General features: G+C 33.2%; 1 protein-coding gene across 2 annotated transcripts in view; it reads left to right on the top strand.

The window, feature by feature from the left end:
- The first annotated feature begins 12,717 nt into the window (after positions 1 to 12,717).
- LOC149568049 (GDT1-like protein 5) overlaps positions 12,718 to 14,932 on the top strand; it is a 52,711-nt gene continuing 50,496 nt past the window's right edge. The window contains exons 1-3 of one of the 2 annotated variants that reach the window (XM_089821057.1): positions 12,718 to 12,742; positions 12,830 to 13,099; positions 13,393 to 13,461. In XM_089821057.1, the coding sequence (XP_089677183.1) occupies positions 13,079 to 13,099; positions 13,393 to 13,461 (90 nt within the window). In that variant the 5' untranslated portion in view covers positions 12,718 to 12,742; positions 12,830 to 13,078. Of the gene's footprint in view, positions 12,743 to 12,829; positions 13,100 to 13,392; positions 13,462 to 14,932 lie in introns of those variants that run through there. The other variant, XM_089821058.1, reaches the window with a different exon arrangement.

The following is a 14,932-nucleotide window of genomic DNA, read 5'->3' as shown; positions in this document are numbered from 1 at the left end:
GCTTTTGGCATTTGTGACATTTACCTTCAAATTTTGGTTTCTCTTTGCATTCATTGGCTTTGTGTCCATGCTAATTGCAATTGTAGCACTTTCTATTAAATTTTCCTTTTCCATTGCTCCAACATCTATTAGATGTATGACCTAACTTACCACAGTGGCTGCAAGTAGGTCTTTGATTCTTTTGAGTACCCTATTTGGAGGATTCACCTTCTTCCTTGTATCCAAGGCCTACTTTACCATTTTGTTTATGAAAGTTTTCTTCATTTTGCAGATTCAATTGATCCATGTCCTTTTGAGATTTTACCATTCTCTCATTGACTTGTTTTTCAGAGATTAGATCACTTTGTAAGCTTGCATTGATTTGCCTTTCAGTAATTAAGTCATTTCTCAAATTCTCATTCTCAGATCTTAGATTCATAATTTCTTCATTTGCATTAGATAATTGAGTTACAAGATTTTCAAGCTGAGAGGATTGATTATTCCTTACCTCTAAGTCTTCACCTGCCTTGTTCCTTTGCTCCAAGATTTCGCATAGCCTGATGGACTGTATTTCTTGTTCTCTTTTGAGCTTTCTTAATTCTTCCTGCAGAGATCCATTCTTTTCTAAAAGTTCTTTGATTGCTTTGTCAGCTTCATCTGAACTACTTGATGGTGAGAGATCTTCAATCTTTTCTTCAACATACTGATGGTCATTCATTTTCCTTGCAAGTTCTTTTCTTCTTTTCAAGGATTGTGAAAGATGCTCTTTTACTTCATTGAGTTGAGCCATGGCTATTTTTAGATCTAGCTTTTCATTCTCAATAGTTTTGTCAATTCTGAATATCTCCATTGTCCTTGATCTTTGCTCAAGCTGTGAAACTTTTATCTTGAGAACCTTATTGCTCTGATACCAATTGTTGGAAATATTCAAGATGTGACAAGTTACTGAGAGGGGAGGGGTGAATCAATAACTCTTAAAATTTCAAACAATAAAACTGCATACTGATATATTCACCATTCATCCAAGTAACCTACTGTAAGCATGAAACAAAATCATTTGCAACACTTGAACACACAGATTTGGTGACCCAGAAACCTTCCAAATAGAAAGTAAAACTGGGGTGGGGATGAAACCCACAAAGCTTTGTTACTGCAGTATGAAGTTGGCCGGTTAAGGCTTACAATGACCACTTCTGGTGATCTGCCCTATTAGGAGCACAAAGGATTGCTAGATCCACCTTGTTAGAGGATTTACAAACATACAATAAAGTATGCACTTTGTTAGGAGATTTACAAAAGACTGTTAAGTCTACCTTGTTAAAGGATTTACAAAACTGATTCACCTGTTAGAATGAAATAGTGGATCTAATTACAACTAATTGCTGATAAGATCCGCTATGCTCTGATTCACCTTGATGTGATAGATAAAACTTTTCTGCTCCAAAACTCGACCTTGTTGAATTCCTTCACAACTCAGTACACATACTTTCGCACGCATGTATTTCTTTCACACTTTCGCAGTTTCATTCATTACCATTACTATTTCCATTACTCTTCTTTTCATCTAATTTGTTACTTTTAATGATACAATACATTGCATATATATACCATCCAAATAAACAATACATGCAAGGTCGGCCAAAACAACAAGTGCAAATCTCTATACAAAATCGGCCCAAGGTAAAAACTCGAGTTTGCTGAACTGACTCGGTGTCCTTCTGATACTCAGCGTCCACTGCGTTACTCGGCATCGTCATGCACTCGGTAGAAGTGAAGGCACGGTCCATACTAAACACTTCGAGTAGTTCTAAACTCGGTAACCACTGGAGACTCGGTAGAAGAGATGTCACTCGGTGAACACTTCTATCTGAACTGTAGCTCGGTGATCAAAGGAAACACTTGATAGAACCTTGTGACTCAGTGATAGTTAGTTTCCTTGATAACCGTCTGAGCTTGGTAAAATTAATTTCTTTGATAACCGTCTGAGGTCGGTAAAATTAATTTCCTTGATAACCTCAGGAGCTCGGTTATCACGAAGTTCTCGGTCAATACTAAGTACATCTTCACTCGGTAAAAATTGATTCCTTTCTTTACCTTGAACACTCGGTAAACACTGGCTGCTTTGTTCACCTCGATCACTCGGTAAACACTGACTTCTTTGTTCACCTTGATCACTCGGTAAACACTGACTTCTTTGTTCACCTTGATCACTTGATAAACTCTGATAACTAGGTAAAGCTTGGCTTACAAAGGAATGTCCGATGAGAGCTCGATAAGCATTCAGAATCCAATAAGTGTTGTAACTAATGACAAAAATGTATCATAATGCCAACAAATAACATGATTTTATCATGGTGATAGTGGACAAGTTGTCCAAGATAGCACATTTTTCACCCATGAGAGCATCCTACACAACTTTTGTAGCGCATGTTTTCTTGGAAGATATTGTTAGTTTTCATGGACTCCCTTGATGAATTGTATAAGATAGAGATTCAATGTTTACTTCATCATTGTGGACATCTCTCCAGCATGCTTTGGTTTTGAGAGATACTTTGATACTCATGTTCGAGGACATTCGAGATGGCCTAATGGTCATATACTATATTTTGATTTACTAGTATCATAGATGCTAGTTGCTATGTTGTTCATTTTGATCATATCTACATGATGATGCTTACTGCTATGACATGATGCTTTATGATAATATCTAGTTATTTTGTATTTGGACATATACTCTATTTATGATTATATGATGGACTTATTTAATTATGGATACTTTGATTTGATGCTATGAATATTTACTTCATTCTTTCTTTGGGAGGTTTTATGATGTAGTGAGTGATTTAAATAGATTATTTTAGTGTGATTTAATGCATTTATCACTTTGACTATATTATTATATATGCAATTGCACTTGATCATGTTGTTTAGTGTGCAAGATTTATATCCTTAGCTTTGGCACATGAAGTTAGTGTCTCAACTGTTCTTACCTAGCCAATCTCATCCCTATATGGTCAACACATTCTATTTAATTGATTAATTAAAACCTCTGGTGATTTAATAAATCTAGACTCATTTGCATTATGTGATTAGACTAGTTAGCGTGTCTGTGCATTTAGAGGTTCAAAATTGTCACGAAAGTTATTTTGGATTATTGTGATTTTATAGTTTAAGGGAATTTTTTTATTAGATTTAACTATTTTAATTCTCAATAGCTTTGTCGTAGTTGAATTCCAATTACTTGGAATAGCCTATTTTTGTTTGGGTTGATTAAGGGTTTAACTCAATGATCTGGTTAATTACCCAAATCCTTTTATTCACTTGAAAAGTGAATATATATCCAAAAAGGAATTTTATTCCTCACTTCTCACTTTTTGAAATAGAAAATTTAGAGTAAATTCCAAATCCTCTTCAAGAGGTAATATTATTTTGTTCTCTATAAGAGTTAAGGAAGTGGGATCATTGCGAGGTTGGTCTCATTGGATCTAGCTCGGGGAGATCTTGGATTGTTGTGACTTTCAACCATTTTTGTGGATTTTTTATTTTACTACTTGTGTTGTTGTATTTGCCCTTTTGGTTATTAGGTAGGGCTCTCCTATTTTACTATTTCAGCTCCATTTCAGCCCTTTTTGGTAGTTGTTTGTTAGGAGGTTAAGAACTAGTGTTCCCCTCCATTTTTGGATGTTAGTTTTACTCGGTTGGGTGGGTATGAACATTTTCCTATTTTTCAAAGATGGGGGTTTGGGGTTTTGAACTGTTATGCTGGCTATTTTTGTATACGAAATCCAAACCCATATTTTATTTGATATTCCTGGCTTTTGTACCCAAAGGCAAAATGGGTTTTGATTTCAAAGTTTTTGACTTTTTGGGTTTTCACCTTGATTTACATGTTGCTTATTTTTTAGGTTTTCTTGGCACTGTAGTTGGTTGTGGATCTAGATTATCTGTAGGGATATCTTTCTGACCCTTGTTGTATTTTATTGCATTGGGATTTGTGTTGAATCTATAGTCCCAAATATAGGCCAGTTGAGTGATTTTTTTACTTATGCTTTTTTCTTTCTCATCCAACCCTTGTATTTTATAATCATCATGTAGTTGGTGTGCCCACACACAAGCATGTGAGCATGCACTTGTTGGTTCTTGTGAGATGCAAACTCTCAGTTGTTTGTCAGTTGAGTTATGTTCATTGGGGTTGGGTTGGGAAACTGCATTACCTATGGGCACTCATCATGTGATGAGCATGGGTATGTAGGATAAGCTAGTGTGTAGGGGTTTCTCTCATAACCTCAAGTCGTGTTCTCGACAAGGTATACATGTAGAAGTTTCTAATAAGTGATAACTAAATAAACTTATGGGTAATTAATTAAGATAATAAAATGCTACGTATTTGTACAACTCTTTCGAAGGTATGTGCTTGTCAGTTTATTTGAGGGCCAAATGTCTACGTGGTACACCCGATGACATAATACTATGGCCTTTCGAGGGAGTATTTCCATTAGGTGCTTAGCTTAGGCTCCGTGATGCCGAGCGATCTACTCTCTACTAGAGTCCCTACATAATAGACCCATAGAGTTATTGACCAAGACCTATTGTATTGCATTGTCTCATGATCTTGGTTTTAGTCCTCTATACTATTTGGCATGAGTGTTAGCCATGGATGATTGTCTTATGTGTGTTTGATGTTGGATCACTATCTCCATCAGCATGGTGGGAGTGGACCTACAGGTTCCACGTGGTTGGGAGGTGTAGCCACCTTTACTACTGCTGGGGACTGGCACATAGAGTTGGCCTTTCTATGTTTCTTATAGAGTATGTTCCATGTGATTCATGTGATTTTATTTCTCTGAGATAGTTGATTCATACTCATGTATGCTATTGCGATATTACTTTTCTACATTGTTTCTAGATGCTATTGATTAGGTGATTAGGTGGTTGGTTCATCCCTTCTAGCATGCTTAGTTGTTTTTCATTCATTCAAGTGTTTGAGCCTTAATTTCCATGGATTTGGCACTCCCTAGTCTAAAGAAAATTATCCTATTTTATACTTTGCATGTTTATTTTTACTTTTTCTACTGCCTTACGTCATGCTGGAGAGGATATTCCTAGTGCGAGAATACATTATCTCATGCAAGAAATGTATTCTCTTGCATGAGAAAACATTCTCTCACGTTGAGTGTGCTAAAAGTTCATGTGAGAAGGTGTTTCCTCATGCACAACTAGAAAGATGCTTGCATGAGCATCTACCTTATTGGTAGTGTTTTTGGCTAGCCCCTCTTGCATTCTCTCACACGAGACTATAGGCTAGTGTTTCTTGGCATGGGAAATAGGGGGTGTTTTTGCTTGTATCCAAAAAGCATGATTGGGTATTTCAAGTACCCTTTTGGATTGCATGCCTTCCTAGACTTTGATAGATCAAAGATTCTAGGTTTCGTAATTGTCTTAGTTTCATAGTCGATTGATCACGTCATTAAGTAGTGATGCTTGGAGATTGTTGGATTTGTGGATTGTTTGGTTAAGTCTTCCATTGTGATCTTTTGATCGATTGCATGTTGATTTTTGATTCTGTGTTTATTCTTTTGAAAAAAAAAGTGTATTGGCTTTTATTTATCCTTGTTCCAAGGATCTCCAGGTAGGGCTTTACATTAAACATCTTGGTGTCAAATGTCTGAATGTTGTGTTGCAAGTTGATTTTCACATTGTTTACTTTTTGACGAAACTTGGTAACAACTAGGTAATAGTAAAATTATATTTCTGATATTCAGTAATAATAGAGACAATGAGTTTACAGTTTGGAGTAAATTGATTATAAGTGTTAATTGTGAAGTTGAATAAGAGCACCGAGTAAATCCTTATGTTGTTTATGAAGTTTTATTGGTACTTAAATGTTTGAAGGGACTATAGGATAATTGATTCATTGCCCTCTTAGTTATCTAATAAGTCTAATGTTATTCAAGGTGCAAAATTCTATTAAAGTAGGTCCGCGAGAGAAAGTTATTCCGAGCCCTTTATAAACCCATCCATTTTCCTCATTTGGCATCTTGAAATCATAAGAACAGGAACATATCAAGAATTCATGATATCATCTCATCATTTTCATGCTCAAGCTCTCAAGCATTCTTCATGTAATCAAGACATTCAAACAAGCTCTTCGTTGAAGACCAAGGATTTAAGCATTCAAACAATTGAAGGAGTTTATGCAAGATCTATCATAGCATTTTCAACATTAAAGATCTTCCTTCATAGATTCAAGATCCTTCATTGCATCTTCTATATTCATCCTTCCATTCCTAAGGCAAGTTTCAAGCACATTCTTTCACGAAGGTTTTTCTTTACTTTGATTTCCTTTCTTATGGTCTTTGGAGTTGAGTCAAGGCTATTGTATCATCATGCTTGATTTCATTTTAAATTTAAGAGGATATTCATAGATTTACATTGCTTCTGTACCATCTTAAAATGGAAGCACTTCCATGTTAAGAGCATTTAGCCCTCTGAGTAAGTGGTCTGGGGTCATGTCAAGCACTTTGAATGGGTCTTTGACTTGGATCTGTCTTTTTTCCCTATTTTGCCCCCTTTTCCATTTTCTTTTTGCACTTTTCTGGCATTCTAGACTAAGATCCTGAAATTTCTAACCTTAGGGTCTAGGTCGACCTCGACCCTAACCTAGGTGACGGATGACCTTGACCCTGACCTAGATTAGGGATGAACTCAACCCTGACCCAAGGTTCAAGTTTTAAGGTTCCATGATTTTTGGATGTCGGGTTTTAGAAAGAAGTTTTTTCCCACTTTTGGGTCGACTATTTTGGTCTCCGAAATGGTACACTCTTAAATTGCATTTAATCTAGGTTCATTTATAAGGGTTAAGGTTAATTGGGATTTAATGCTCCATGTTGGCCTTCTCTAGAAGTTTGTGCCCTAGATCTCTATATAAGGAAGCCTCCTCTCATTTTCTCCATCCACTAACCATTATCTTGCACATCCACATATTATGAAATTTATGCTCACAAGTTCTATGGAGTGAAGATATACTATCCATCAAGCATTCAAGCTTTCAAGAGTTCAAGCATTCAATTCATCAAGGAGATCCATTAGTAGCCATTGAAGGATTCATGCTCTATGAAGCCCTGTTATTGAAGATTCATCCATTTCCATTCAAGCCTCTTCCTAATCCAAGATCTATTCAAGATAAGTGTTGATGATCTAATGCCATTGATTTGAGACATCTTACATTCATTCCTACATTCATTTGGAGCATCCATACTTGTGGATTCAAGGATTCAAATCCTCCACAAGGATTTCAACATAAGTAAGGTGAATAGTTCCATTTACTTTGTTTATTACAATTTCAATTTCAAGGTTAATTCCAAACTAGGGTTTGACTAAAGCAAACCCCCCATCCAACAAACAAAACCATTTTTCTTGTAGGTGCAGGTGTGGAACAATGAATTAAAGTGCAGATTTGGATACCCTTTTCGTTAAACTTGTGGGATTCATGAACAACAATTTTGTCAGAGCAATGCAGGTCAAGGTTGACTTTTTGGGGCACAGTTATGCCCCAAGGTACAATTGTGCCCCACTAACTAGGTCAAGGTCGACCTACCCTCATAAAAGAAAATGATTTTTGGGTTTTGAAGATCTCACAATTTTGATTAAAAATTGCAAAAATTGACAGTTTTTGAGATCATTTGATAGGGTTTTTAGTCAATTTTTTTTCGGAGGTAAGTACCTTTTATTTCTTCATTTCAATATTAATCTCCTATACTTACATCCCATATCATCACAATTCATATATATGTGTAAAGTATGGGTTTAGGGTCTCTTTCATGTGCACTATTATAAAACCCTATTCATCAACTGTATTTTACCCTATACAACTTCATGTTAGATCTACTCTTAGTACTTGCTAGCATTCTCTACTTTCCATCTCAATTCAATCTTAATTCCTAAACTTGGGTTTGACCAAGGCAACCCCCCATCAACAAAACAAAAACCTATTTTTCTTGCAGGTTGTGGATCTTGGAAAGAAGAAAAGTTGCATATTTGGATACCCATTTCATTGAACCTCAAAGACCTAAAATCTATTATGGATTCAAAGACTATTGAGCAAGGTCACATTTCATCCCTATCATTGAAAGTCATCCCTTCCAAACAACTGAACAATTTTTGGATTTTGTAGATGTTGAAGTTTCTAGTCTTAACCACACGATTTAGCACTTTCAAAGTTCATTTGACAACCCCTTTTTCAGGTTTGTATTTTGCAAGGTGAGTTTTTTTCCTTCTCCATTTCAATACGCATTTCCATTTCCCTATATTGTAATCTTACATTGCATATCCACTTGCATAAAACTCTCTTAAGGTGGAGATGAGGGAGAAGCAAGTCTAAGAAAATTACCCTTTTGCATTAGGTCATGAATTGGCACTTCCTCTTGTGTTAATTGAATCTCCATTAGGAGGCGAATATTGGTTTTCCCCCTTTAATTGTGGTTAGGGTGGTTGAATCCATTTCCCCCCTACACACATTTAATCCACAAATCCATTATCTATCTAGAATTCAACTAGAGAGCATATTAGTAGATCAAAAAGAATACTGCATCAACATCTAAATAGATAAGAACAAATGTGTAAGCATTTTGTGTTTTCTTAGCATGTCTTTGATTTTATTCAAATATTGTTGAATTGATACTCATGACTTACTTTTGAATACACCAAGTTGTAGATTCCCCCATTAGTAGAAAGTCTTTTTGATGCTTTTAAACACCATTCAATCCACATTTGTGTAACATAATAAATTTATGTAGAATCAATCCAAATAATTTATGACAACCATTTTAGAATTATGATATATAAATTTTTCAATAGCAAATCTCAATAATTATACTACTTATACACTTTTAACTCTTATTGTGTATAACCTATATTTTTTCATTGAATCGCATAATATGTATTATAATAAAATATTTCTGTGTCAAACAAAGCTAAGAACATATTTCCCTTCAATTAATTTCAATATTTTAATGTACATATCTATTTTTAAAATGTAATATCTCAATCAATCAACCTTTCTACTCTCCCTACCATGTCACCCTTCCATATATAATTTCTACTTTTTACTTAAATTAATAAATATATTTAATGAATCTTATTGTAAATCATAAAATATATGATCTACTATTACCCGAATCACCAATTTAATTATAAAGGTCAAAAATATATTTCTATACTTTCCACACCTTCAGTATTATACCCATTTACCCCATTTTCACCGTTAAGCCACACAAATATTTAAAACTTTTGGAATAGTTTAAACCAAAAAAAAAACCTCTTCTACCTTTCCACTCTCCCTACCATGTCACCCTTCCATATACAATTTCTACTTTTTACTTAAATTAATAAATATAATTAATTAACCTTATTATAAATTATAAAATATATGATCTACTATTATCTTAAAACTAATCACCAATTTAATTATAAAGGTTAAAAATATATTTCTATAGTTTAAACCAAAAAAAAGTCCTCTTCTAAGTTCCACTCTACCTACCATGTCACCCTTCCATATACAATTCCTACTTTTTACTTAAATTAATAAATATAACTAACTAGTAGTCGCATGCTTTTGTGCATGCAACGAGGAGCCGATAGGATTTTTTTTTTTAAAGATTAAATAAATTTATGATGAAAATGTTACGTAACAAATTGAAAAAAATGAAATAAAAACATAACAATTATTTAAAATTTGTAAAATTTTCCTTTATTTGCTTATTCTTTAAACATAAACTATCTTAAACACTTCACATTTTGTAGAAATAGAGGGAAAATTAGAAACTTACGAAGAAGAAAGAAAATTTAGAATAAGATTGATAATGTAATAGGAAACTTAATTTTCTAAAAATAAAATTTTTATCATCAGAAAACCCTAAATAATCTTATTAAGAAAAAAGAGTAATTTAGACTAAAAACTAAAAAAATTAGAAACTTTCCTCAACATTGATAATACAAGGAAACTTCAATGTTTTAAAATGATTTTTTGACATCATTAAAAACCATAAATAATCTTTTTAAGATAAAACAATAATTTAGACTACAAAATAAATTTATAGACTATCAAACAAAATTACATTAAGACATTTTTACTAAAAAAAAATTCACATAAATTTATTACCTTTACAATTCTCTATTTTCAATATTTTATTATCTTAAAAATAGAAATTTATGTAATAGTTAGATTAGTCGGTTTCCTTTTTATCTAAGTTTTGAAGAAATATGCTACTAATGGTAATCTAATTTTTATTGTTAAAATATATTAAATGTAATAAAATGGTATTACAACTATGGGGTAATTTTTATTTAAGATAACTATTTCATTATATATTCTTTTCTTCTCAAATTGTACACTGATACATAAACCATTCTTTTAAAACTCTATACCCTATAAATTAGCACCATTTAATTTGAATGAACATATGCACAAAGGACATAATACTTAGAGTTCACAAGATTGAAGAAAATGAACAAATTAATTCATAGAATGAAGTTGTGTATAGCATTCAAAGGAATTATGGTTGGAAGATTCAAGGCCATTTTTTTGTGGGAAATTTATCATAACAATTGAGATAAACATAATTTCATAAAGAAGAGAAAGCATAGCAGTTAAACTTAATAAAAATCTTGTTTCCTTCATTAAAAATACGCTTTTACCTACTTTACATCCATAGACTTTTCATGTTTTGCAGGCTTTTCTATCTGATCTCTCACCAATTATCTAGTGATTTTCAATTTAGTTTTTATTTATTCCAGTGGGTACTAAAGAAGTGATACACAATTCCCATAGAAAATAAGAAACATATCAGAAATAATTTAGTAGTATGCATTTTACATTTTTTCTAAACATATTATATAAATAGAGGAAAATTACAAACTTGCAAAGAAAACCAAAAAATTGGAAATATTTTCTAGGATTGATAATACTAAAAGAAAATTTAAATTTCTAAAAATGAATTTTATCATCTTTAAAATAGACAAAGTCTTACAATATTTCCTTTCAAAAAATAAATTTCTTAATAAAGAATTTCAACATGTAATATAACTTAAATAATGATTTCAACATCTATATCAAGTTCAATGAATAAATATTTAAATATTTGAAGATATGAAATATAATACAATATTTTTATCAATGTTATAAATAAACATATGAACATCTAAATATAAGAACATTAAAATCAATAAATAGATAATTATATATACAAAATCTAATCAAATAATGAAATTTACTTGTTTAAAAAAAAAATTTAATCAAAATAATATAATAGTCCTAAAGGCTCAATTTAATTGGAACCCTTATAAAATTAGATCCAAAAAAAATTTAAACCTAAAAATGTAACAAACTCAAAACTATCCTTCAAATATGTTATACAACTACAAAACTTCTTGGTCCTCTTCAAGAATATAGTCATTTTGTATGCTATATTTTTGACGAATATGAATCATTTTTTGGTCTTTACATGCAGCAATGTCCTCCCTCAAAATTTGATATCACAAATTAAGAAGACTCAGAATGTGAAGGTAATTAGATGCCTGAACAAAACAACTATTTCATAAATAATGCAAAGGAAAAACAAGAAAGACAACAAATAATCAAAATGCTGGCATCAATCATTTGGGAACGGACATTTGGGATTCAATATAGTATTTTCTATGTTAGACAATAAGTGCATAAAATTTATCAAAAATATTTGCCAGCTTTATGGGATCTTCAATACAACCTTTATCCCTTCTATGGAAAGATTCCCTTTTAATTATGAAATATTAGGCTTTGATTTTTGCATGCTTATTTTAATTGATTTAGTAAACAAAGTACAACATTAAAGGGAAGTATGGAAATAATAATATTTCAATTTTTATTAAGCAGATAGGCTTATTGTGGGAGCTTTGCTACCAAAAAATTGTATTTCTAACGGAAATGTTGTAAGACTCATCGATTTTTATTATAATTAAGCCGATAGACTTATTGTGGGAGCTTTGCTCCCAAAAAAATGTATTTTTGACAGAAATGTTGTAAGCCTCACCGGTTTTTAAACTTTTTGATTGATTTTCCGATGATAATATTTCAATTTTAGAAATTTTAAGTATATCATCGGAAAATCAATCAAAAAGTTTAAAAACCGAAACCGGTGAGTCTTACAACATTTCCGTCAGAAATACAATTTTTTGGGAGCAAAGCTCCCACAATAAGCCTATCAGCTTAATTATAATAAAAACCGATGAGTCTTACAACATTTTCGTCAGAAATACAATTTTTTGGGAGCAAAGCTCCCACAATAAGCCTATCAGCTTAATTAACCTTATTGTAAATCATAAAATATATGATCTACAATTATCTGAAAACGAATCACTAATTTAATTATAAAGGTTAAAAATATATTTCTATACTTTCCACACTAATCTTATAGAAGCCCTTCACTATTATACCTACTTACCCCTTTTCACCGTGAAGCCACACAAATATTTATAACTTTCGAAATAGTTTAAACCAAAAAAATTCCTCTTCTAAAGGTCACCCACCACTTTCCCAAAGCGTGGGGATTTGGGAAGATCATGAAAAAGACAACAGCTTTGAGACGCTTAAAAAAACATGGTGGTAGAAGAAATGCGAATAAAATTGATTGGTTTGTTTTACTTTTTTTAATATAGGAAGAAAGAAATTTAAAAATTACATGATCAGAAATTAGTAGTGTTTTTTCAGCGGAGGGAATTAGCATGGCACGTGAGCATCTTCTGACTTTCTCGCCAATTAAAAGATTACATACAAATGTCTGCTTGCGTTTATGACATATGTTGTTTGCTTTCACAGTCGAGGAATAGCGTTCAACGGATTTGAAAATCGTTAATTGGAGCATATTTTTTTGCAACCATTCGTTGGGCGAATTTAAATCAAAATTCCTCCGCAGCGAAGAATTTGTGCTGACCCACTTGTTGTATTGGCCAAATTTTAGCATCCTTTTCCCGAGCATTCGATGTATAATTGAGTAAGCAGATTGAGTCGTCGGTAAGATAGTTTAAACATAACTAACTTGTCGACTGTTACTTACCAGAGGCAACCATGGGTGCTTCGTTAATGGAGGTATGCTTATACGTGTCTTTTCTTCTGTGAAAATTTGTCTAATTTGTAGGTTTTATTTGTATCATTTCAATTAAGGCATCAGTCTTGCAGAAATACGTAGATATAGGAAAATCTTCTTTCCTTCTTTTGTTGTGATATACAGATTTGCTCCCAACAAAAATTCAATCATTCATTGTTTTTGGGTTGCTGTATGGAATATGTGTGTGTATCAGAGTTCTTGAATTCTATTTCCATTTCTTTGATTTGTGTATAGAGATCCTAACTATTTGGGCCTGCATGCTGGTTTTCTGCAGGCGTTTACGAAGTCACTTGCTATGACAATTCTTTCAGAGATAGGGGACAAGACCTTTTTCGTGGCCGCAGTAAGTCTATAACCAAGAATTAGGTTGAAAACATAAAGTCAATTTGACCGAGCGATTGGAGTTGTTTTGTTCTCAAAGTTGCAGATGTTAACAGTCCTGCTGAGATCTCTTTTTGTAGTAGTTATTGGACTAACTTTTTTTAAAGTTTGATTGTTATCTGCAGCGTATTTTCTTTGTGTCAATAGTAGATGCCGGATTTATTGTTTCGAATCAGTCTTCTTGCGTTCTTACAGTTTTCAATTGACAGTCTTGTGAGTGAAGAAAATGCTTTCTGTTAATAAAATTAGGTACTATTGTTTTTTAAGAAAACATTCCATAGTTAAAAAATTGTAATTTATTTGTGTGCCCAATTAAATGGATCTTTCTGTATTTGGAGACTCTATTTATTATGATCCTGGAAATACGTCGTTCCCAATTAGGTACCTTTGATATGTGAGGAAGTATCATTTGCCAATTTGGCAAAATTTCAATGCATTTTCTAGTCCTGATGAATCTTCTTTTGTGCTAGATTTTTTGACTGGATGTTTCAAGGGGAACATTTCCAGTTTGATATTTTAATATGGCTGTACTTGGTTCTACCGTTTTTACAGCAACTCAACTTTTTGGGTGCTGGAAACCTGTCATCTTATGGCTCTGATATGAGCTGTTGATTTGTGAGGATGCCTTAGGGGCTATTATTACAGCACTTTTACGTCTCAATGATTTTTCATTTGTACAGCAACTTGACTTGTTTGGTCCTCGAAACCTGTTATCTTATGACTCTGTTATGTGCTGTTGATTAATGAGGATGCATTCACAGCTAGTATTTTAGTGCTTTCATGTCTCTTGAGGGATTTGTTGGCAGTGGACCAGCATCCCTTGTGGGATTCGTGAAATGTGCAACTGCCTATTGTGGTTCTATAAGACTATTGGTTGCATAACAAGTGGTATTAGAGCTAGGTCACAGGTTCGAATCCACGCAGGCTGCGGTGAGTGACGTTGGGAGGGGGATTGTTGGCAGTGGGCCAGCATCCCTTACAGGGTTCGTGACATGGCTTAACCGCCTCTTGTGGTTCTATAGGACTATTGGTTGTATTGGGCATTGACAGGGCAATCTTTTGTTGCAACGGCAACCCTGACCATTCTAACATGATTTTCTGGTTTAGCTTGTAATCTTAATGGATGGTTCGAGCTAACTGCCAAACCTTAATGTAACATGTATCCCTGTTCTAACATTTTCCCTAATCATGAAAATAAAAAGCTTTTAAATTGCGTCATCCTTGATGTTCTTTTGTCATGATCAAGCATTATTTTCCTCTTCCTGGCTATGTGGCTACATACGACTGCAATTAAGCATATACATGTATGTTTGATCTCAAACTCAGATAAGCCACAGACATGTTGTAAGATTAACTCCAACATTAAATTTCATGATTATTTTTGCATTCCAGATCTGTGGTTAGCTACCAGATCAGAGAAGATTGTGCTAAAA

The sequence above is a fragment of the Cupressus sempervirens genome, chromosome 3 (genome assembly GCF_028749045.1).
Source record: "Cupressus sempervirens isolate cs-2001-9-10 chromosome 3, ASM2874904v1, whole genome shotgun sequence".
In the NCBI taxonomy this organism is placed as follows: domain Eukaryota; kingdom Viridiplantae; phylum Streptophyta; class Pinopsida; order Cupressales; family Cupressaceae; genus Cupressus; species Cupressus sempervirens.
This window is presented reverse-complemented; position numbering and strand designations above follow the sequence as displayed.